The sequence below is a fragment of the Lucilia cuprina genome, chromosome 2 (assembly GCF_022045245.1).
Source record: "Lucilia cuprina isolate Lc7/37 chromosome 2, ASM2204524v1, whole genome shotgun sequence".
Taxonomy (NCBI): Eukaryota; Metazoa; Arthropoda; class Insecta; order Diptera; family Calliphoridae; genus Lucilia; species Lucilia cuprina.
The window spans coordinates 52314419-52338908 of NC_060950.1; the positions used below are offsets into that span (position 1 = coordinate 52314419).

Here is a 24490-nt window from a genome sequence, read left to right on the forward strand (position 1 = left end):
TAATAATAATTTGAATCAAATAAAAAAAAAATAAAGCTGTAAGTTTAGTGGTTTCTTTTTTATAAACATATATGTATGTTAAGAATTTTTCGATCTCACTCCTTAGCATAAAAAACTAAAATTTCTAAATGAGGCTTTATATAGGTCAAATATGGGCCGATCCTCGGTAAATTTGGGAAAAGGATATAATTTTTAACAGTTAGTTCTGTTGAGTTTCATTGCGATACAAATGGTTACAAGTCAATTTTAAACATTTAAGACATTTTTGAAGGGGGTTTGTATGGGGACTAGGGTCAAATAAGGGCCGATCCTTACGAAAATCTGCAGTGTCATTTATACTTATATAAAACTTATTTGTGCCAATTTTTAGAGAGATAATAGAATATTGGACGTAATTATGACATAAAAAGTTCAAATCGGGAGGTACGGTTGTATGGGGGCTAGGTGAAATAATGGACCGATTTCAACCATTTTCAATAGGCTTCGTCCCTGTGCCAAAAAACATGCTTGGTCCAAATTTCATCAAATTATCTTGAAAATTGCGGGCTGTACTTTGCGCACAAGGTTTACATGGACAGCCAGCCAGCCGGACAGACGGACGGAGCTATCCTTACGTTCGTCCGACCGTCTGGCTGGCGCAGAGTATAGGTCGCAATTTTTAAACCTTATAAAAAACTGGTTGTGTAGTAATTTCTAACTGAAACCACGTAAGAGGATTAAAAATGAGCGCAAAACCACCAAATATGGGGACTTTTTGTGAATATGTATTAGTACTAGGAATAAACTACCTCTAAAGGACCCAATTGGGTCCTTGTCAAGAAATATCCTGCAGTACGACGAACTAGTTCGACAACAGCGATATCAACACTAAGAATTACAACTAGTGAATTTTCAATCCACTAGCAATGGTATTTTAACATAGGGATGTCATTGCGAGTGGCCGATTGACACCTTATGCATAACATGTTTCCAATTATATCACTAGTTATGTATAATTCTCCAACATTTTTTATAAGGAGTGAGATCGAAAAATTCTTAACATACATATATGTTTATAAAAAAGAAACCACTAAACTTACAGCTTTATTTTTTTTTATTTGATTCAAATTATTATTATTGTAATTGCAATTCTTACGGATTAGAAGTATTCAACAAATCTAACCAGATATGATCATAAATTAATCTAAAATTCCTGCCAATTTTCTTGAAATTCTAATATGTATATGCGTATACGTAATATTTAACTTTGACCTTAATAAATATTACGTATACGCCTAGCTGACATTGAATTCTTACAAAAATTGCCAGTATTATTAATGTAATTTTGTTTGTTGTAGAGTTTTAAATTTATATTAAGTATTATATATATTAATTATTTATATAAACGGCCGGGCCGATTTCTTGAAGTTTTAACAGTACCTTCCTGTATATCTGAATGGAGTTAAAGGATACTTTTTATTTTAAAATTTTCTAGTAGGCGAGGTGCCACATGTGTAATGTCGTATATTTAAGAAACTGGTAAAATTATAGTCCTTACATTTTGCACGGACAACTATGACATATATAAGACTATTTTTGGACAAAATGGGCGGAATAACTATAGTGGGCGTGGCACCTTTCATTTTATTTAAAAAACTAATAGAACTAGATTCATAAAATTTTGCACAGAGCACTTTCATATGCATCTGAACATTTTGGGAAAAAAGCGGACTTTCATCAGAAGATTGCTTGAAACCCTAATATGAATTATATAGAAAAATTTGTTACCGTTGAAGCTAGAATCTTAAAATTTTACATGAAGAACTTTGACATTCATGTGAATAGTTAGAAAAGGGACGGACTTTCCATGGGGATTGGCGCCTCCAAAATGAATTAAATGCATACATTAAAATTTTTTATTAGCGTTCGAAAAAATTGGCGATAAAGGTAAAATAATGAAAAAAAAAAAAAAAAAAAACAAAAATTATAAAAATAACGAATTTGTCATTGTCAGTTTAACTGATGACAAGCATTTAACAAATGTAACCGGATAGCATCTTAAACGAATCGGGAATTCTTCTATTGTACATACGTATACATAATATTTAACACTGACAGTAAAAAATATTAAGTATACGCCGAAATTACATGAAATTATTACAAAAATGTCAGTTTTATTTAAAACAATCTAAACAGATATTTTCATTAACTAATCAGAAATTCCTGTCTCTCTTCTCCTGTCTAAAACTCCTCATATGTGCGTATACGTAATATTTAACATTGCCTATAATAAATATTAAGTATACGCAGAACTGTCATTATATTATTACAAAATTATGCGTTTTATTTAAACAATTTTGTTGTACCGATTCTAAAAAGATTTGATTATACAAAAAATTAACTTTAATTCTTATTCGAAAGAAATATTTTAAAAATTTGACTTTTAAAACCTGCGAAGAAAATGTTATCCTCTGCAGAAAAATGATGTGAAAAATTTATGTAAAGAAAGGAAAAAGTAATTGCTTCTCGATATAAAGTTTCTCATATTTTATTCCCTGTGTATATATCCGCTTCAAGGTCTTCAATATATGTATAAGGAGTGAGATCGAAAAATTCTTAACATACATATATGTTTATAAAAAAGAAACCACTAAACTCACAGCTTTATTTTTTTTTTTATTTGATTCAAATTATTATTACAATTTACAAAAAAAAAAAATATTTTTATAGTTTTAATCACTAGTGATGAAATTTTGAACCCTTTTCGGAAACCCTTCCATTAACGTTTTTATAGTGCTTTCTGTCACTTTGCTCGAACATGTAGTCCATCTCCGTTTAAAATCTACCACACTTTTGGACACCTTTTTTGTACTCTTCAATTCTCTTTTAACAAGAGCCCAATATCTCTCCACTGGCCTTAGCTCCGGGCAGTTTGGAGGATTTGCCTCTCTTGGTACAAATACCACATTATTGTTCTTGTACCACTCAAGGGCTTGTTTACCATAGTGACAGGATGCCAAGTCAGGCCAAAAATAAGTGGACACATTATGAAGTCTTATGAATGGAAGCAGCCTTTTTTGTAAACATTCCTTGATGTAAATTTCGGTATTTATAGAGCCCGTTGTAACAAATGATTGGCTTCTTTTGCCGCAACTGCATATTGCTTGCCATACCAAGAACGTTTTGTCATCCATTATGCAGCAAGAATATTTTTTTTATAAAACTTGACTTCAATTTCCGTCCTCTGTTTTTGGCCTCTAAATTTTTAGCAGCGTTCCTGTCAAGAACTTTTTGAGCCTTGTATGTTTTTAAACCTGCATTAGCTTTAACTTTTCGTATCAAATAGTCCGAGCACTGAGCTAACCGAGCTGCTTTCCTACCGGATGTGTTGGGAGCTCTTTTGAAAATGCGTTCTATTTTTTTGGCTTTAGAAATATCATGTGGACCATTCCTTCTACCTGAACCAGGTTTTCTATCAACTGACAAGTTCTCCCGGTACTGTTTAATAACATTGGAAACAGTTTGACGGCAGACCTTTGTATGCTTGGCCAACTTTTTGTAAGACCAAGTTGGGTTTAGTTGAAAATATTTAATAATTTCAGTACGCAATTTTTTCTGGTCACTCATTTTAATCAGATTAACAAAAAAATTAATATAATTGAGGTTACACATAATAACTGACATGTTTTTCAAAGGTAACTTGATCAAAAAAAAAAAAAAAAAAAATCAAATAATACTTTGGTTGAAAAATGTAATGAAAAACGTGTGTTAAGAATTTTTCGATCTCACTCCTTAATATTCAACATAAAAGTTTGTTTTTATAAAAAAAACAATTTTTTAAATATACTCATGATGTAGGGTATTATATGGTCGGCCATGCCCGACTATACTTTCCTACTTGTTTACCCAATTTAATTTAATTTTTCTAAAATATACCTTTTGACTGATTACAGCAAAATACTTCTAGCTAAACTACACATAAGTTTTTTTTTACTTTTTTCTAGCCCAATTTTCGGAAAGTAGTACAGCCTATTGACGTTTCCAGATATATATTTTTCTATGTTTTAAATTTGAAGAAAATCGGTTAATCCGTTTAGGCGTGATTGACACAAACAAAAAAATAAAAATGAATTTATAATATAAGGATTCGGATCTCGCAGATGTATGGGCTCTTCCAAAAACTGATTTCAACAAACATACAGATGGACATGGCTAAATTGACTCCTCTATATATAAGCATCAGAATATATATGTATACTTTATGTGGTCGGAAAATTATATTGTAGAAATTACAAAGCTAAAACTCAGGTCTGACTTAAATTTGTATACCCTGTATTATGTGTTTCTGCTTATATTAGAAAATATTAGACTTACACCCTTACACCTTAAATTATACCAAGCAGAGTCACTCTCTGAGTAGATTTGGCTATGTCCGTCCGTCTGTTTGTCGATCAGTATGTCTGCATGTGTCCATGTAAACCTTGTGCGCACGCTAAAGGTTGCATGAAACTGCAAACTTCTAGAAATATTTTAATATTTGGCTTTTCAACCCGTTCTCTGAATTTGAATAGGTTCTTACATGTCAAGGTATACCTATACTATTTACAAGAATTAAATTTTCATCATAAGGTAGCAATTTAGATTTGTTAAATTAAACTTATAATACGATCATGTGATTATATAACATTACAAAAATCTACCTTACAATATTAATTTTTTGTTTTTATCGTATTCTTTCTAGATTTTAAACTTTGATGAACAAGCAAAAAGTACAACAACAATTTAAACACCAACGAATTAAATCAAATAAAAGGTTGAAGAATAAAAACTGAAAAGAAAAGGTTGCAATAAATAAAAAATTTTGAAGAAAAAACGTGAATATGAGTAGTTTTGTTAACGATAATGTAAGCGAAAGCAAAAAGCGAGAACAACAATTAACTGAAAATCAAGAAAATAGTGAAGAAACAACTACTGAAACAAAAACATCATCAACAACAACAACAATAACAACAGAAAAAAACAATCAATCTGAAAAAGCTACAATAAGTAATAATGATAATAAAGTTAACCACAAATCTAATGAAACAAACAATGAAAATACTAAAACAATAATACTTGAAAATAAAAGTGAAAAAACAAGCGAAGATAGAAAACTAACAAAAACGACAACATCGACAACAACTACCGACGATAAAGATAAACAAAAAGATAAACACGATGATGTTGCTACTGCTATAGATAATAGTCAGAATTTAAATAAGCTAACAGACGTTAATAATTTTTCAACAGCACAAATAAATACTAGCGCAGCAGCAGCAATATCATTATCGTCTGTCCTATCTGCCGCCACTTGTTGTCTCTCAAATATGCCAGCAGGCGATGCTGAGCAACAGCAGCAACAACAAGTGGCCACAATTGATAATAAACAAACGAGCGCAACATCTAACACTATTAGCAATACGTTGCCAACACCAATCATTAAAGAATTCAGCAATGAAGAAGCTAACTTAAAGCAACAATTGCCCACAGAAGTAGAGTCTGTAACAGCAGCAGAAACAGCAACAGTTACCTCGCCTTTGCCGCCACTACCACCGGGTTTTAACCAAACGCCAGTCGCTGGTTCCCATTTGCCACATATTTGTAGTGAACCCACATTTGGCGTACAATTACGTAATAGAAATACAGAAGATCAGCAGCAGAATAAAAGTAATAGCTCAACAAAATCAGGTGGCAGTGCTCGCGATTGGCGCCCAAATACGTCGGCCCTAAACTATAGTAGTGTTATTAAATCGGGCACTGTAAGTGCATCAGCCTCGCCAAATATGGTGCGTAAAACATCGGATTCATCCGTTTTACTACCACGTCGCGTGTCGTTTCCAAAAAGTGACAATGAATTAGTCACTGGCTATTTAGAGCCAGCAAATCCTTGGGAACATGGTAAGTTATTCTTTATAATTGAAAAGATAAAAAACAGTTTGTTATTAGTTGACCTTTAAATTATTAGTCTATGTTAATCCCATAGACTAATAATTTAAATATAAAAATGACGGAAAAGAAAATAAGTAAGAAAAGAAACAAATATCCTTAAAAGAATATGTTTTTTTGACATCCAAATCTCGGATTTTTACAACTACTGAAATAAAACTAGATGGACACAGTTGTCAATAATGAACTACATCCCTCCATTGACACGCTAATGTAATATTAATATGGTTTTCAGTTGAATTTTAAGCACTTCGGGTTTATAGTTGCAATAAAAATACTGCATCTTTTTCCACGCAGTTTTTGCTGGGATATGTAATGGAGTTTTGAGGTCAGTTATGAGAAATGTGTTCAGTCACTATTGGTTTCTTTAATTCTAGATGACGACGATTTTTAAATTCTAACAAACGCTAAGGGTTTGCTCTAACAAATTTGTACATGTGTTAATATCTAATAATAAAACCTTTAGACGTTTTGTCTTGTAGTATTGCAAATAATTAATTAAAAAAAATATATTGTTACGAATATTCGCTTGTTTGTTACACTAAAATGCGGAAGTTTTTATGTTGTGGTCAAACATGTGTAAGTGTATTTGAAAAGTTTTTTTTTTTCATTTAAATTTGTTCACTTTAATCATTACTATCACTTTCCTTACATATAACACACTTCCTGTGATTTATTTCAATTAAATTGATTTATTTATTGTCATTTATTCAAACTATGTTTGCATTTTTTGTGTAATTTTTTTTTGCAAAAATTATATTTGTTTGTAAAAAATTCAAATACTTTCTGATTTGTGTATGCAATACGTCGTCTGTATGATTATAATAATTTCGTTTATTTCTATGTATGTACAATGTATATATGTATGTATATAAATATTTATACTTTTTGTTTAACACAAAGATGACGTCTTCTCCGACGACATGATGTCTCCTTTGTTCGTGCTATATGAACTTGTGTGTTATTTACCCATAGATTATTTCAATGCATACATACATATATACATACATATGTACATCCCTAGTTTGCTGTTATTTTTCGTTCAGTCTCATTCCGTGTGATATGTTGTGGGTGTTTCTTGTGTACGACTGTTATTGTCGCTAAAACCCCTTGTTCTTTTGCCAATTTTTATATGTATTTTTTTCAGCTATTTATTAATATTTTTGTTGGTTTCTGTTGTTGCCCCAAACAAACACCATTGCTTTATAATGTTTTTTTTGTGTGGCTGAAAATGAATCATAAATTTTGTGAAATTTTCAAAATAACGAGAAATGCATATAATATTTTTTTAAAATTTACACATTTATGACTAAATAGGTGACATTTTATTAAATATTTATATTTATATTTTATCCTTAAAGTATATTTTGTTAATTATTTAGCCACAACAACAAACAAAAACGTTTGATATCATCATTGCAAATAAAAGAAAATTATTAAATGTCATGTGACTACACACTCAGACCTCGTTTTATGTTATTTTACTTGCAGTAAATTCAAATAATTTTTCAAAAAATCAAAATTTAATTTAAAAAATTTTCCCATATTCTAATAATTTTGAAATCGAAATTTTGAAAAGATTATAAAAAAATATAAAAATTAAAAATTAAATTAAAATTTTTTCCCATATTCTCATAATTTCAGAATTGAAATTTTGAAAAGATTATATTCTAACGCTTTTGGGTTATGTCCTTTTGAACTTCGTAGCTTTTTCGAAAATATGATCGTCTTGGTCTTTGCGGCAACACCTCCATCCTGCATCAAACTACACGTTGATGTTTCCGCTGACCTATTATTATTTTGAGTGTTTGAGGCAGCAAATGTATGTTCCAACCCATATCGGCTTCGACGCGCCTGTAAGCATTTAACGTCGTTCAAATACTGTTCAAAGCTTCGTTTTAATAGTTCTGAAATTGTTTCCATTGTGAGTCCACGCTGGCACCGTATAGTTTACCACTGTACGGCCAATCGTTTAGTAGGTAATTAACAAAGTTTCTTTCACCATTCCCAAAGTGCTGATGGCTTTAAATTAAATAACTTGTTTCTACTTTGCAGAGTTATAAGTTTAGGTTAAGAAGTGTTATACACCTTAAAAAGGTGTATATGCACTCTGATACCATAAGGTTCATTGTGATTCTCATCAAAGAGTGAATATAGCTCCCATATCAAGTTTCGGCCATAGGGGATACTCTGCAATCCAATTCATTTTTCCTGGACTGTGATAATAGACCAAAATATTGACAATTGGGTGGCTTTACCATCTGTCATCTATATATAGACACTATATTCGTCTGGTCTCAGTGAAAACTGCACACTCATCAAACAGTCTATTAGATACAAGCCAATTATCTTAAGTTGGTAATTCTATCAGAAATGTTACACTGAAGTCTATAGTCGTATTATTATAATCCGCTAATTCCGCAAGGTGATTTACCCTGAACAAATAGACATACATAAAGAAATTGTGCATGGTTGTCAGGTGAAGGTTTGACTAACGAAATCTCCTAGAGTCTTAGCAGATTCTTATCCGCCATGAATGCTTTATGTGCGACAGGTAAAGAATGATTTCTAAGGCCTAGTGCTTCTAATGGCTTCAGTAATGCCAATAGAGGTCCACCTTTGAGCATGCAGCAATCTCTATAAGCGAATCCCTAATCGCCGCAATATCAGTGCTCTATTAACAGATTTACACTTGATGTATGTATACTGAGCTACTAGCTCTATGTAACTGTAGGTTTTACTTGGCTTCAGTTGCAAGACAACCCGGAAATGTGCTTCCATCAGTAGAGCTAGGGTCTCGTAGCTAGACTCAGTCTATGATATAACCTGCTAGCCTTGCTCGTTGACATTGACAATGGATTCACAGTATCCATGAAATCCTTTTAGTCTTTTTGAAATCCTTTGTACATTTTATAGTTGTTAATGTCAATTTCCTGACCTATCGAACAGTTTCCTAACAGACCTTTGAATTCTAAGTACCTTGTTGGTTTCCTAGGATCTCTAAAAGGTGTTAAAACAAAATCCATGGTGGACGTAATGCGACTTTGGTTCGTAAATGAACAATCCTTTACAACCTTTATATAGTTAAAAATTATTCCACACTCTTCATCTTCTTCGCTCTGGTTATCCAAATCAGATCCAAACCCAGTAGACGAGCCGCACCTAACGGATGGGTGTTCCATGACCGAAAACATCTTCGTTTCGTCATACAACTGTTCTTCAGACGTCATTTGAATGCAGCTTGTTACCGTTCTAAGGACTGCGTTTTGACAGCTTTGAAGCTTTGTGTGTCGCTTACTCTGGGTGTCCACAATAGTTTGGTAGGTAGTTAACAAGGTTTATTTATCCATGCCCCAAGTGCTGCCGGCTAGAGACTTCAATACCTTGTTTCTACTTCGCATTTTGTTGCAGTGGTCCGCGCGGAGGACATAAGGAGGCTATCGAATGTAAAACCAAGTATTTTAAGGGTGATTGTCGGAATTTTTGAGAGACCTCAAAGTCCTGTTCAAAGCCTTCTCCTTCTTCGTTCGGCATGTATTAGGAGGGGCTCTTCCACAGCCACTTGCCGAACGACCTGTAGACGGTCCTCCCCCAACCATCCCTTTTGAGAGCCGAATTAGATAGCGTATCATATATGTTATTATAGAAGAAAGTAGGTTTGTAAGCCACATACAATACTCACTATCTTGACAAGTTGAGTAACCTTTAATTATACACTTCTTTATAGCCATAACTTTCCATAACTAGATACCGATGCATTAATAATAGTAAGCTATAGTCAAGTGTAATAAAGCCCTCGCAAAACGACAAGATAGCAAAGGAACAATAGTGCTTAGGGGTACAATCGGTATACTGTCTTAAAGTTTATTTATAAACGAAAATTACTGTATTAGTATAGTACATATTAGAGTATTCAAACGATTAATCGTCGCTCGGTTAATCGAATAAATAAAAATTGTCAATTTTCAAATAACGAATAAACCGAATAATTTCTATCAATTAACCGATTAAGAAAAACAAAATTTAATATTTTTATAATAAATTTTCTTCTTTTCTTAATTTTTTAATAATTTTTTTATAATAAAGAAAATTTATTTGATGATTTTTGAAAAGAAATCATGGAAAAAATTATATCGCCTATATTTCTACAACCAGTTTTTTGGGAACATTGTTGTGTTCTTAAGTACATATTTCTAATAAGTTTTTTAGCAACAGTCATAGTTGAACTAGTGTTCAGTGGAACGTATGAATTCTAGAACTCGTGTACTGGATTTTTCATAATAAGCTCTTATGCTCCTGTAAAAGGACTTTAAAGTTTAAAAGACATCCGATTTCAAAAGATGGAATTACAAATTTATATTAAAAAGTTTGTATTAATATTAATTTTAAATTAAGCTGAGTTCCTCTGATTCGAAATAATATAATTTATTTCAAATCATCAAGATCATCAAGAAAGAATTGGAAATCATAAAGAAAATTTGTCACAAAAAAGTAGTTAAAAGTTTTTAAGTCGAAAATGAAATCTTTTTAAATTTAACTTCTTTTTCGTTTTTTCTCTAAGTGAGACAGGTAAATAATATAGATAGAATGTATTTTCACATGCTTATCAACTTTTCAATGTGTGAATACTTTTTTCAAAATTGTTACAGAGTGTAATATGAAGAAAATTATTGTGAAAAGCAATAGTAACATCCAGTTTCTTTTTATTCGAATAACCAAATAATTGTTAATAATCCGATTATTAACCGGCTAACGTAAAACCTCAAATAATTATTTGTCGAATAAACCGAATAAGACAAAAACCCGATTAATTGAATACCCTAGTACATATGTATGTATGTATATTTTAAATGGTTCCAATTAACAGATTTTTATAAGGTTATCTGCAATAATCAAATTTTCTAATAGTTACAATGCCTGTATTAAAAAAATATACTAAAATGAAGGTATCAAATACAAAAAACTCCTTTAATAACAATTTAGTTTAAAATTGTAAAGTTCTTACAACAAAGGGAAACATTTTACTAAAAAGATAAGTAAAAATTCTTTGAAACAAAATTTAAATTTTGAATTGTTCTGACCCTTTTCAAACAAATGACCGATATACTATGTGCATACGTTTTTTTCAGCTTGTTTATGTTGAATTCAAGTTTTTTTCGCTCGCTGTGAATTTTTATTTCAATTTGCTTTATTTTGGCCATATCAAATAAAAATGTGATGTCATCGACAGTAATTTCAATGACAAAAAGTGTAAAGAAAACGTAAACACACTTACAAAAAATAAAAACAAAAACCAAAAAAACACAAACAATACTCAAAAGCATATTAAAATAAAAAAAAGAAAACAAGTAAATGTACGAGTTTAAATAAAAATTCGAACAACGTGCAGAATATTTTTTCTTTCTTTTCGCTATATCCCACAAGTATATAGATATGTATGTATATATGTCTGTTTATACATAGCTGTATATGCTATACACTACACAAAATAAATATAGGGAACAAACAAAATAATATAATATTATATTTGGACATCGGTTAAGCCATTTGACTTCTTTTTGATATAGTTTGAGTTACAATTCTCTGCAAGTTTTATTATCCATTACACAACAAATGAATTTTTAGATTGACCTAAATTCTTTCGCTCCTTTTTTGCTTCTTCATCTAGACCTTTTTGAAATTTATACGACTACTCATAAATGAATCAGAAATTTTAATGGAGCTCTTTATGACAGGGGTTCGTCTTATAATGTTATAAACAAATTGTTTAAAGCTGGTGGTCCACACCACGCATTCTACTTTTTCTCGCATTCTACGCATCTGTCAAACAAGTACAATCAACGTAGTGCCGGTCCACACTAGGAAACTTTCGTAGAGAAACTTTTTCTTAATTCTCTTTTGAAATTTCCTAAATGTCCACACATAGAAACTTTTGTTTCAGAAACTATGTGTTTATTGCATTGATTTGTTGTTGTACGAATGAAAAGAATAACAAATCAAAACAAGTTTCCTAGTACGGGAAACTCCGTACCGCGAGAAAGTTACAGCCGGTCAGGAAACTTTTGATTTTTCATGAGAGATAAAGAGAAATAATATCAATCGTCTCTCTCGCTTTACGGAGTTTCCCGCTTTCGGAAACATGTTTTGTTATGTTATTCTTCTCATTCTTACAACAACAAATCAATGCAATTATTACGTAGTTTCCGAAACAAAAGTTTCTATGTGTGGACATTAAGGAAACTTCAAAAGAGAATTAAGAAAAAGTTTATCAACAAAAGTTTCCTAGTGTGGACCTGGTCTTACAAATTCAAAAGCGTTTAATGCCTTGATGCGCAGAATGCTACTTTATAAACGTCACAAGCGGCGCACGAACATGTCAGCTGATTTTGACATTTTATATTCTTTTTTAATAAACTAAATTTCGTTTAATGAAAATAAAAAAAAATAACACAAAACTTTTAATAGTGTCTTTATAATTATTTCATAGAGTATATACATTTAATAGTATATATATAAATGTTATATATATGTACACATATGTTTTTGTTTACTTTACCCTACATGATTTGTGTTGGCTACTACAAGTTAATAAAGTGTGATTGACAAAACAATGGAAAGCTTTTTTTCAGTATTCTTTAATATTTCTAAATGGAAAAGTACTAAGAAAAACAATTGATAAAAATATCAAATGATATTGAAATCTAATGGGAAAAAATAGGTAAAATTTTATGTTTTTTCTTTAACCAATTTTATCAAAAATTTTAATCACAATTAATATTAAAATAAAAAAAACAAATTTCGGAAATGAGAATGCAATTTAAATGCAATTTTGCTTTTTAGGGTAACATATAAATCGCAAATGCCTACTTTAATTACATATTGATCTTTTGTTGTTGTCTCCTGTTATCATTGTTCGTTATTTAACACTATATTTTTTTCTATATCAAATTCAAACAAACCAAAAAAAAAAAAACAACAAATAAAAATAAATAAATAATAATGAAAAACAAGAAATAAAGAAAATACAAAAACAGCTCTTCGTCTTTTTACGTCATTTGTTTGCTAAAAATGTTTAAAGTCAAAACAAATAAGTTGTGAGTTAAATTTGAAAAACTTAATTGTTTACTTGATGTATAGAATGATAGAAAGATAGTGAGAAGGACAGATAAACAAATCGTGAGAGCTAAACAATCTACATTTGCAAGTTAGCATGTGTCTGTATACGTCAGGGGTGGACATGCAAACTAATTTTGAGTTCTAATGCGAAATTTAAGATAACTATAAGGTGTGTGTCTTATGAGTCTACACATAGATTACTTTCTTTATTTTATAATGTAACTTTAGTTCTAATTACAATTACTTGTGATGAGTATGGACCAATAACTAATTACAATTATTTGCAATTGTAACATAAGTTTACCAATCACAGTGTTGATAGCCGTACCGCTTTGATGGATGTTTATTTGGATGAAATCAATCATGGTTACCCATTAAACTTTCTTTCAACATGTGGGTTTTCAACTCCTCTCTCTTTGAATTTGACTCCTCCGGTAAGCCCAAAGTTGCTATTGATATAGTGGGTACTATTGATGGTAAGTGGTGTCTTTATATGACATTACAATTTCAGACTTTTTAAATCGACAACTTCCCAATTATGGAAACCACTGCTGTTTTATCTTCTGGCAAGTTAGAGATTTTCTTCTCGTTGCTCAACGTTATCGTTATATGCTGTGGTCTTAGGTATTTTAGTTTCCTTTTCGGGGTTTGTTGAATCGAAATTGAAAATATACCAATTGACACCTTAGCTATAGAGGCGAAATAAGCTCTTCCTTTATTTTTGAACAGACTTGTCATGGAGTTATGTCATGGAAACACCTAAAGGTTTCATTGATTGATGTATGGCTGGGCTCCGACTTGCATATGCTATAAGACGGGGAGCACTTTTTCTTCTCAGGTATATTCTCAATTTGCCTAAGATATTGTGAGAGAATCTGTTTTTTGTTTTCTTTAGAGTGTCGTGTGATTGGCTAATTATAATTTGCTATAATGATGTTGTTATTACCATCTAAGAATTTAGACTCGGAACCGTTACCTATATTTAAAGGCTGAGATAGCATAAAGATCTTTCCGAGAACATATGTCTCTTTCACACCTATGTTTTTTCCAATGTCATGCTGTACACTTGACATAAACGTGAAAAATCCCCTAAGAATTTAAGCATTACTAATTACATTACATTACTAATTACATTACTTTACTAATTACATAAAAAGGGGAAACATTATTGTAATTGGTGAAGCTTCAAATTAAATTGTAATGAAAAATGTAATCATAACTTCCCAAATTTTAATTTGATATAATACAATCTATAACGTGAAAATTTATTCAACGGCCACAATTATCCATACCTGTTATATACTAAATATACATACATGCGTGTTAAAACTATTAAACAAAATCGACAAATTTATTTAATTATTGAAATTGGTATTTTATGACCGCTACCATTATTAGTATCTATTATTTGTTTGCTCGTTTGTTTATTTGTTTAAAATAACTAAAATATTTATTATACTCTTGAAATTTTATATGGTTTCCGAAATAAATTTAATTGAATAAGTTTTTATTTGTAAGTTTGTTCAGTTATTAGTTTGATACTTTGATTATGTTTTCAAGTGTCCTTTATTTATTGAGTGTCCTCAGCCAAAGTAGTACTTTGTGCTGTTATATTTTATTTTTTTATCGCTGATAATCTAATGAGCAAATGTAGGGTTATGTACAATACATACATAATTTTTTGTATAAGATTTATATTAAAAATCGGTTGTTATTTATATATACAATCGGGTAGGCCACTCAAGAATACTATAAGAATTGGGAAGTACGGAGGCTATTTCTGACCATTTGGTTACGACCTTGGACTTGGTAGTGACACGTTCAATAGTGACTTCTAGTAAGAACGTGTAGATTGGTTCCGAAGTACTGTTTCAGGGGTTCACATTTTACATTCCAGCTTGGTAACTATCTCATTAGAGAATCATTAGTCAGATTATCCACAGTGAGGTTGTGTTGGTTACCGGGACATTGAGATATTAAGGGAAATGAAATCGCAGATGATTTGGCCATACAGGGTTTGTAGCTAGACCTCAATAGTAGAAATAGTTCTATTAAGCCCCTTTTCTGCTATTACCAAATGTCGAGTACTTTACGTGAATACCAGCCGCTCCATTATGCTTCTAACACGGCGGTGAAATGTCGTGTATTACGTACATATATGGAATTTCGGGTCCAGTATACACGCACTTTGCTCAAATACTCGCGCTATCCAATCTCTTGCCATAGTATTCTAACATTTTATTAATTCACAGACTTGCACTGCTTTTTAGGAGCGGTACAGAAACTTATCCAAAAAATATATACTTCAATGTGTATCAATATTTTAACCAAGCACTCCCCTTTCACAGCCACAACGTGGATCCCAAAGGAACCTCAACTGACACGTAGGACAAAGTCCTGCGGGCAACTTTCCACCCGTAGTACCAAATTATGAGGTGCTCTGGTTTGACCTCATGTCAAATTATTCAAAGGAATGATTGAGTATATCAATACATGTATATGTGTGTCATTTATCAGGGAAATATTCTGCTGTGATCTGTTATTATAGACTTATCTCCGAAAAATTCAAAGCCCATACCAATTTGGCACAATAGACTGGATTGCAGGACTTTTTTCAAAATTCGGTTATTTTCAGGAGTAAACAAAAATCGGTAAATGTTTAGTACGTTTTTAAAACATACAAATGAAGAGTACTTTTCAGCCTCCGGTAGGTTAGTGGTTAGAGTTCTAGTTTGGTAGAACGGAGGTGGTTCTATTCCCACCTGAGACACTGGTTAAGGAGCGCACAACAGGCCCGATAGAGGCCTAGGTGTATTTCTTCGGATTTGATGTATATTGCATGTGCTAGTTAGAAAAAAGATGCTGTTAAATGTTTGGTTATGATTAAAGACGTGACAGTAATAATTTAGATAAATAAAAAGTCATAAAAATAATTTTATATTACAAAACGATATCAAACAACGAATGTTATTGTATGACCACGTGAATTAGACGAAAAATAATAAATAAAAATATGTACTATCAAAATAAGTCTAGTATAAAAAGAAATATAAAGCAAAATATCATTTTGTCAATTGATACAATGCGAGAACAAATAAATACATAAATACTTAAGTAAACAAAAACAAACATATTTTTCATTTAAAAGTAAGCGGACCCACAGAAATTTTGACAGAAAAAAAATTGTGTATTCAACAGCTTTTATCTGAAAGTTGTTATTTGTTTATTTTCAAAATTTATTTGTTTTTAACTTTTTGCTCTTTTGCTCGGTTTCTTTATTTGTTTTTTTTTTTGTTTAAGGTAATTCCAGGTGCCATACAACGAAATGAAATGTATATAAACAGCACGGTACAAAATACATTAGTCTTTATACATAGTTCTTTTTGATTTGTTTTCGTTTAATTTTTTTTATATAATAATAAACATTGCGGTTACTTATCAAAATATTTAATATTTTGTTTTTTTTTCTGTTTTTTTTTCTTACTTTTTGTTTTAATTTTTTCTTGTACAATATTTTAAGCCAAATTAAAGAAACAATATTTATATTTGCTGATTATTGTTGAGCGATAATGTCATCAAATATTGAGACAAATTATGTTTGCAATTTATTGTTATTTAAAAATATGAGTTATATGGTCATATCAAATCATTGACGTTTGAGAATTGGACGTCCTATATATAAAAAATGCAACATATCCAAAGATAGATTAGGGTTATGCCGTATAGAAAAGTGCACCTTCACTTGGAGACAATAAGTTCCACTCTGATTCTCTTCATAGTGAGTAAATATTCACAGATAGAAAGGAACAAAATACTTAAAGAAAACGAGAACGAAAAAAAGGCATTAAGGAGAGCTTAATTAGAACAGGTCTATATTGAAGGCAATTCAGCCCATAATATTAACCAAGTCAAATCGTTTAAGAAAGAAATATGAGAGAATATTATTCTCTACCTATAAATTACTAATTTTGTTATAAAACCTAGTAGGTTTCGAGGGTTAAAACTCGCAATTTTCCCAGTTTATTTCCTGAAATTCTGTATTCTATTAATCCTCTCTTATTGCTCTGCATTTTCTTATAAAATGCAATAGTTATATTTATTACTGTTCCAGTCCTTTACTGAGCAATGCCCCGTTAGCATTCCTATCAGAATTCTAAGACTGTCCAGATCCTCAAGTATTTTGGTAGCTCTCACATCATGTGTTGGCCATTAAGCACAATCGGATATAAGCCAATCCTTCTTAGTTCTATTAGAGGAGTTCTAGGGTCGTTGTTGTTATAGCTAGATTAGTCCAAGGGTCTTTAGGACTAAACTATTCTTGTTCTACATGCCAGTATATGCTCATCTTCTGCAATGGGAGGTGTTCTTCGTTTCTTCATTAGTATGGTGTTCAGAGGACATCTGTAAGCAACCCCTAACGGTACTAAGTGCAGTATTTTGACAGCTCTGCAAATGTCTTCATTGGGTATCGCTCAACATACATTTATATTGTTGTTGTAAACTTAAATTGTAAGCGATAAGTTTTAATTTGAATTATTGATTAAATAATATATTTCAACTTTCTTTTGACCTGTTCAATATTGAGACGACACGATAAGATAATTATTATTATATTACATATGTTCTAGTAAAATACAAGTCAAATAATATGTACTTTAGTGTTTAATAAGTTGCATGATGCTTCGTAAATATACCAAGTATTGACTATTAGAATTTTAGTGAATTTTAAAAAAGTTGTCTTTGATAATAAAACTGTCTTAATGGAAAATTGATTAAAAATAGTCTCCCTAAGAATAAAGGATACCTACACATTTTATAAATGATTGTCTTTCTTTTTTTCTCGATTAACTCGATTTTTCTTTTTCTTATAAAATAACTTTATTAAAATTTCTTCTTTATTCTCAAATTTACAGTTTGTATGGTTAAAAGTATTTCGGAAATTGCTGAATTGTATATAACGTCATGTCAAAAGCACAACACAAAACCATTGCAATCAATATTGGACCATTTAAAGGCAGTGGATCTTACCAAACAATTGAGGCGACAACCACTTCTATCACTAAAGTCAATCAAATTGGCGCCAAGTGATTGTGAAGCATTAGAAGAAGTATTAAAAAGGGTAAGTTAAGAACAGAAAGTAGAAATGGTTTGAAAATAAGTTTATAATATAAACTAAATTAAAATGAAAAAAAGTTAAAATGAAAAAAAGTCCAGACAAAATGTTAGACGCATAGACGTAATCATCATAATATTGTCGTCTTGGAAATGGATTTTTTTTGTACAACATTTGAAGGATAATCATTTGTTATTGTCGGTGTGTGTACGACTATATGTCAACACCCTAAAATATTTTTGTATATAACATGATGATGTAAATACTTACAAAATATAGAGTAATAGATACAGAAACAAACAAAAAATATAGTCATGACCTAAAAATACATACAAATAAGTAAATGACAAACTTAAGACTAAAATTTCTTTTTCTAAGTATATTACTTCATAACTACTGCGTGTGATTTTCTTTCAATATTGTCGTTAGAAAATGCAAATACAAAAAAATACATGGTTTCAAAGTTGTAGGTTAGAAGAAGATTAGTATGAAAATTAAAAAAAAAAACTTATAATCTTACTTAATTATAATCTTCTTTTGTCTATGGTAGTTTTTAAAGTGTCAAAATATATAAAGGACAAAAATACCTTATTAAATACCTTATTTTTAGTTTATTTTAATTTATAAAAACCTAAATTTTTTATAAGGCAGTTTGCAGAATTTTCTAGCTAGCATTTATATAATCAAATTATTCTTACTCTTAGAAAGGCTCAAAAATGAGTCGAAACTGATTAGAAAGGGAAATTATAAAAGACTCTTTTAAAAGCGTTGCTGAAAATTTGGTTTGAACTAAAGTAATAAAATATAATCATTCCTATTCTACATTTCGATTCCGCATTAAAGTACGCGACGATTGAAAATTGGTATTTCAACAAAAACGGGATCGTAAGAAAAAGAAGGAGCAATTTCATTTCGTTTACGTTTTTATACCCTTCACCTTCGTGAGAAGGGTATATATAAGTTTGTCATTCCGTTTGTAATTTCTATAATATAATTTTCCGATATATTCTGAATCCTTATAGATAGCGGAGTCGATTAAGCCTTTCTGTCTGTCTGTCCGTCCGTCCGTCTGTTTGTCTGTATGTTTGTTGAAATTAGTTTTTAAAGGATCCCAGATATCGGCGAGATCCGAATCTTCAATAATATTGTTAGACATGCTTTCGGAAAGATCGCTATTTATAATCAGCAAAATCGGTCCATAAATAACGGAGATATGAGCAAAAATCCGAGACAACCTCTGAAAATTTCATCAAAAACTGAGATTTTTTATTCATGCTCAAACAGAAATTGCAAAAAAACAAAATACATAATCATACGGTAAATTTTGTTATTGTACTCTGTTTATAATATTAAGGCAGAGCGAGAGCAGCAGAGTAAGAGTAGTAGTAGCGAGAGCAGTACTAGTGTGTTGTTATTGGCTAGAAGCATTAAATTAATTATGTGGATCCTGGCTTAAGTTAGAAGCCATAAAAAGGAACTGTTTGATACTTTTTCGTTTTTCAAAAGGTACTTTTTGAATTTTCTATAATATTGAACCTAGAAACATGAAATTAAGTATGTAGAGTCCGGATTAGACGGAAACACGTCAAAGACGATTTTTTGGTACTTTTTCGTTCTACAAAGGGTACTTTTTGAATTTTCAATAATATTGAACCTAGAAACATGAAATTAAGTATGTAGCGTTGGAACTAGACGAGAACCGGAAAAAGTGAACTTTTTTAAAATGTATTTTTTGAATTTTCTATAATATTGAACCTAGAAATATGAAATTAAGTATGTGGAGTCTGAATTAAGTGAGTACCCATAAAAGGGAACTTTTTGGTACTTTTTCGTTTTTCAAAAAGTACTTTTGTAATATCGAACCCAGAAACATGAAATTAAGTATGTAGATTCGGAATTAAGTGATAACACATAAATGGAACTTTTTGATACTTTTTCGTTTTTCAAAACGTACTTTTTGAGTTTTCTATAATAATGAACCCAGAAACATGAAATTATGTGTGTAGTGTCGGAATTAGGTGAGAACCTGAAAAAGTGAATTTTTTGGTACTTATAAATACCAATATAGTGTTAAAATTCGATATAAACAAGTTTTACAGGAACCAAAATCTAATTGCAAAGTTTTATGAGAATCGGTCCATTATTCGATCTATTGACATAGTACAGGATCGGCTTCTGAAATTCATTTAATCTTTTAAATTTGAAAAGATCGTTTCATAATTGCAAATATCTCTCCGATTTTTATGAAGTATCGACGATATACATGGGATAATAAAACCATTACTGCAAATAACTAAATGATCAATTCATAAAGAACCACTTCCGAAATTCATGTTATGTTTATAGGTTATGATTTAAAGATGAACCTAGGAGAAACTTACATTGAAAAGAAACATACATTGAAAAATAATAAACTGCTAAACTGCTAATAAAACCTCTTTTCATTACTTCGTCTTTAGCATTTTAACTCATTATTTTAACACGGTGATGTCATTAGGGGCAAGTAATTCTTTGCTCGCTTACAAATAGGAAGTTAAAATTAATTGTAAGTCTAAGCAATCATATTAGTCCAAACTAATAGGTTTGATTGTAAAAATGAATCTTAAATAAATAAAAATAAAAAAGTATATTTTGCTTACAAAGAAGTTGTTGAGTAAGTTGTTTTGTTTTCAATAATAAAAAGGAGCCAGTGAGAATACAAACCAGGGACTTCGGTTTGTTAGTTAAGTGTTATACTCACTGCACCACTGGTTTTCAGATACGAAGTTAATGTTGTTTTCTTTTTTAAAAACAAAATTCTTAACACATAATTAAATAAAATATGCAAACAAAATGACAGAACCGAAAATAAAGTACTTCTATTTAATATTAAAAGAAAGTCATTACTCAAGTACTTCAAAGTAATGCAGACAGTAAATAGTCATTGAAAAGTAAAGTGTTATGGAACTACAGCTCATTACCAGGTTTTTGCTGGGGATATATAAGATTATAACACTCTTACTTGTTTAGTTTAAAAATATATTGATAGTTCTAATAGAAAAATTTTATAAACTGGAAGAATAACTACCGCTAAGAAGTAAGTTTAATTAATGATTTCAATTAATTATAAAAATGTATTTTTTTCGAAAAAGAATATGTTTAGGTTTAGAAATGTTTTGCACCATAAAAAGATACATACATATCCACTGGGAAACTATAAGATCCATTGTGATTCCCTTTAAAGGAGTGAAGATTCAAAAAACAGAGAAATAAAAACACTGCAAGAAAAACTAGACAGAAAGGGGAAGAAAATAGGTAAAAGGATAGAAAATAATTATCAGTCAATGCTCTGAAGACTGAAGGGATAAAAAATAAAATCTTTGTCCCCCAGTAAATCCCAGCCGGAGAAGTGACTAATTCTTTGACAAAACCTAGTAAACTGCGAGCGTCAAGACACGTAATGTCTTCCATTTCGTCATGAAATCTATTTCCTAGCCATTTCAGCCTGTGATTCTGTATCCTAGGACAGTAGCAAATTATTTGCTCTATTTCCTTCCCCACCTTAGCCTCCTCACCTTAGAACAACGGAACACACTGAACAGTGTTCCGTTAGCATCCATATCAGAATCCTTACGCCTTATGTATAATAAATAACTAACTGCTGATTAATAAGCTGCTGACGGGAATTACATCCTTACGTCCTTATGCTGACTTACAATTCCTTACGGGAATTCACATGCGTCTATCCAGTCCTGTAAGTATTTTTGTAGCTTCATATCAAGTTTTGGCCTTAGGGCTTTGATATTTTGTTACCCAATCTACTATTCCAGGACCGGTATATGATGTCACGGAATCTTTCGAATATCAATCTATAACAATGACAAATGGGGGGTTTTACTAACAATCTATATAAAGGTTCGAACCTAATCTAGCCAGTTCGTCCGCAACCTCATTAATATGCACATTACAGTGCCCCGACATCCAACATAGTCTAATGGTAAACAGTCTCATAATGTCCTAAGTGCATTTCCACAATCTACTTGATCAAGTAGACCTTCTTCGTACAGAACTGACATTCAACTTTGGCAGCTTTAAGTTGTCTATCTTGTATCTTCTGGTAAATAGTACCAGTTCCATTTTTCCCAGGATTTACGCCCGGTCCCTTATGGTTCGTTCGCCTATTACAAGAGTTCACCTAGTGCAGTCTCCATGCAATTTTTCCTTCATCAGTAGCTCCACGACATCCGCATAGGCAACGAACTTTCTACCTTTACACTCATATAGCCTTAGATTCTAATGTGATTTAATGTGTGAATTTAAAAAAATCTATGAGTTTATCATCAAATCAATTTTAGAAGTGCGAAAAAAATGTCGAGACCCCCCTTTATTATCTTATTGCATATATTTGTACACATTATTTTTTGCACCAATAGCAAAAAATGTGTCAAATTTAATCAAAATTCAGCACGAGATATTGTTTTTAAAAGAAACATATATATTTTTTTTAGATTTTTTCACTTTTTATTTGAAGATTAGCGATCAACACGTTCAAGTTATGTATTAGAATTTATTTAATTTTTTATACAATATTATTTTGTACTAACAATATTTGCAAATAAACAATTATAAATATCCATTTATAATTTTTTTTCGTACGCTGTCAATGCTTAGATAAGATAATGCGATCAACATTGTTTTGGTTATAGCTCGTTAACTATTAATGTACTCATAAAATAATTTATTTTAATTTGATTCAAAAAGTATTTTGATGTGAGAAATTTGTATTAGTTTTAACTTTTTATAAATTACTAATAGTGTATTTTCGTTTTTATTACAACACCGTTTTAAATTTTTTATGCGAAAGTTTAAACTAGCGAATAAAATTAATTCTGTTATGATGAAAGTTCGCCAATTTAATGTTCGTTTTCATTTTGGTTTTCACATCTTCCTGCGAAAAGAGAGCTTATTCTTTTTACTAAACGATAACTTTATGTTTTATAGTATGTTTTATCTTGTGGAAGGTATTGAGAACCGAAAGTTTTATAAACTGAACTTACGTGACTGTTTACAATAAGGTTATATTGGTTTCCAGGATTGGCAATCCTGATTAAACAAGTACAAGAAGTACGATCATCAATAAGCCGTAGACATTGTTCTTATGCACAGGGACACACTGTGGTAATTCTGATATGAACAGAGTAAACATGAACATATCTGGACAAGGAAGGATAATTCAATGGTATCAAATGTATATGATACCTTTCATCCATCATCATTCAACCGAGCACACATCTCATTTATACGACACATTCATAAGAGAAAAACATACGACACATTCATTAAGTAGACGGGTGTGTTATGCTCGCCGAACCTCACATTCATCCCGTACCATATACAATTAATACCACTCGACTGCGGGGTATCTGTTGTTCTCGGCAACAGCACCGAACTTATACCAAAATATTGACTATTATCATGCATCAGTCCTTTAACCGCCACTTACTCTCCCCGCGAATTTGGGTTTAAACCACAGCCACTACGTGGATCCCGAAGGAACCTCAACCAGCCAGGACATAGTCCTGCGGGCAACTGGTCACCCGTAGTACCAGATTATGCGGTGCTCTGGTCTGACCTTTGGTAATCTAGGCAATGACTAAGTCAAGCAGTAGACTGTAACCAATTTTACAATCCCGGACAGATTGGAGGTATTGGCCACCTCTTTATACCCCGAGATTAAAATAACACCAAGACGGAGGTCTCGCCAAGGTAACATGCCTCCGGGGGGATCCTTAGAGTGACAAGGCAGCTACCAAAAAATCTAAATAATCGACAAATCAGAATTCAAAGATTCATGTTATTATAATTCTTAATTCAGCTAATACTAATTTTATTTTTGAAAATTTATAATTATACATTAATATATCTAATCAATCGTTTTTTTAATATTATAATTTCAGGTGCAGTACAAATCAATAGATCTCTCCGATTGTAAATTGGACGAAGCTGCGGCCAGTGCTCTTTTTGATATGATTGAATATTATGAGGCTGCACATGAATTAGACATTTCGTCAAATGCCGCTGGCATGACACATCGAGGTTGGATATCATGCACTTATATGATAAGTCACAGTCAGGAACTGCAGGTGCTAAATGCAGAAGGCAATCCAATATCAAAACTAAGTGCAGATCTTTTAGGAAATGCTTTAAGTACTTCCAATTTGCATACGTTAAAATTAGAACATTGTGGTTTAAAAGGGGCACCGTTGAGCGGTTTGTGTAAGTATTTTGATTAGTTTTTTTGTTATGAAACCCAGTAAT

General features: G+C 31.2%; 1 protein-coding gene across 4 annotated transcripts in view; it reads left to right on the forward strand.

Moving 5' to 3' along the window:
- LOC111676641 (serine-rich adhesin for platelets) overlaps positions 1–24490 on the forward strand; it is a 37795-nt gene that overhangs the window by 5535 nt on the left and 7770 nt on the right. For all 4 annotated transcript variants that reach the window (XM_046945116.1, XM_046945117.1, XM_046945115.1 and 1 more), the window contains exons 2-4: positions 4721–5916; positions 17994–18199; positions 24130–24448. In XM_046945116.1, the coding sequence (XP_046801072.1) occupies positions 4860–5916; positions 17994–18199; positions 24130–24448 (1582 nt within the window). In that variant the 5' untranslated portion in view covers positions 4721–4859. The remainder of the gene's footprint in view (positions 1–4720; positions 5917–17993; positions 18200–24129; positions 24449–24490) is intronic.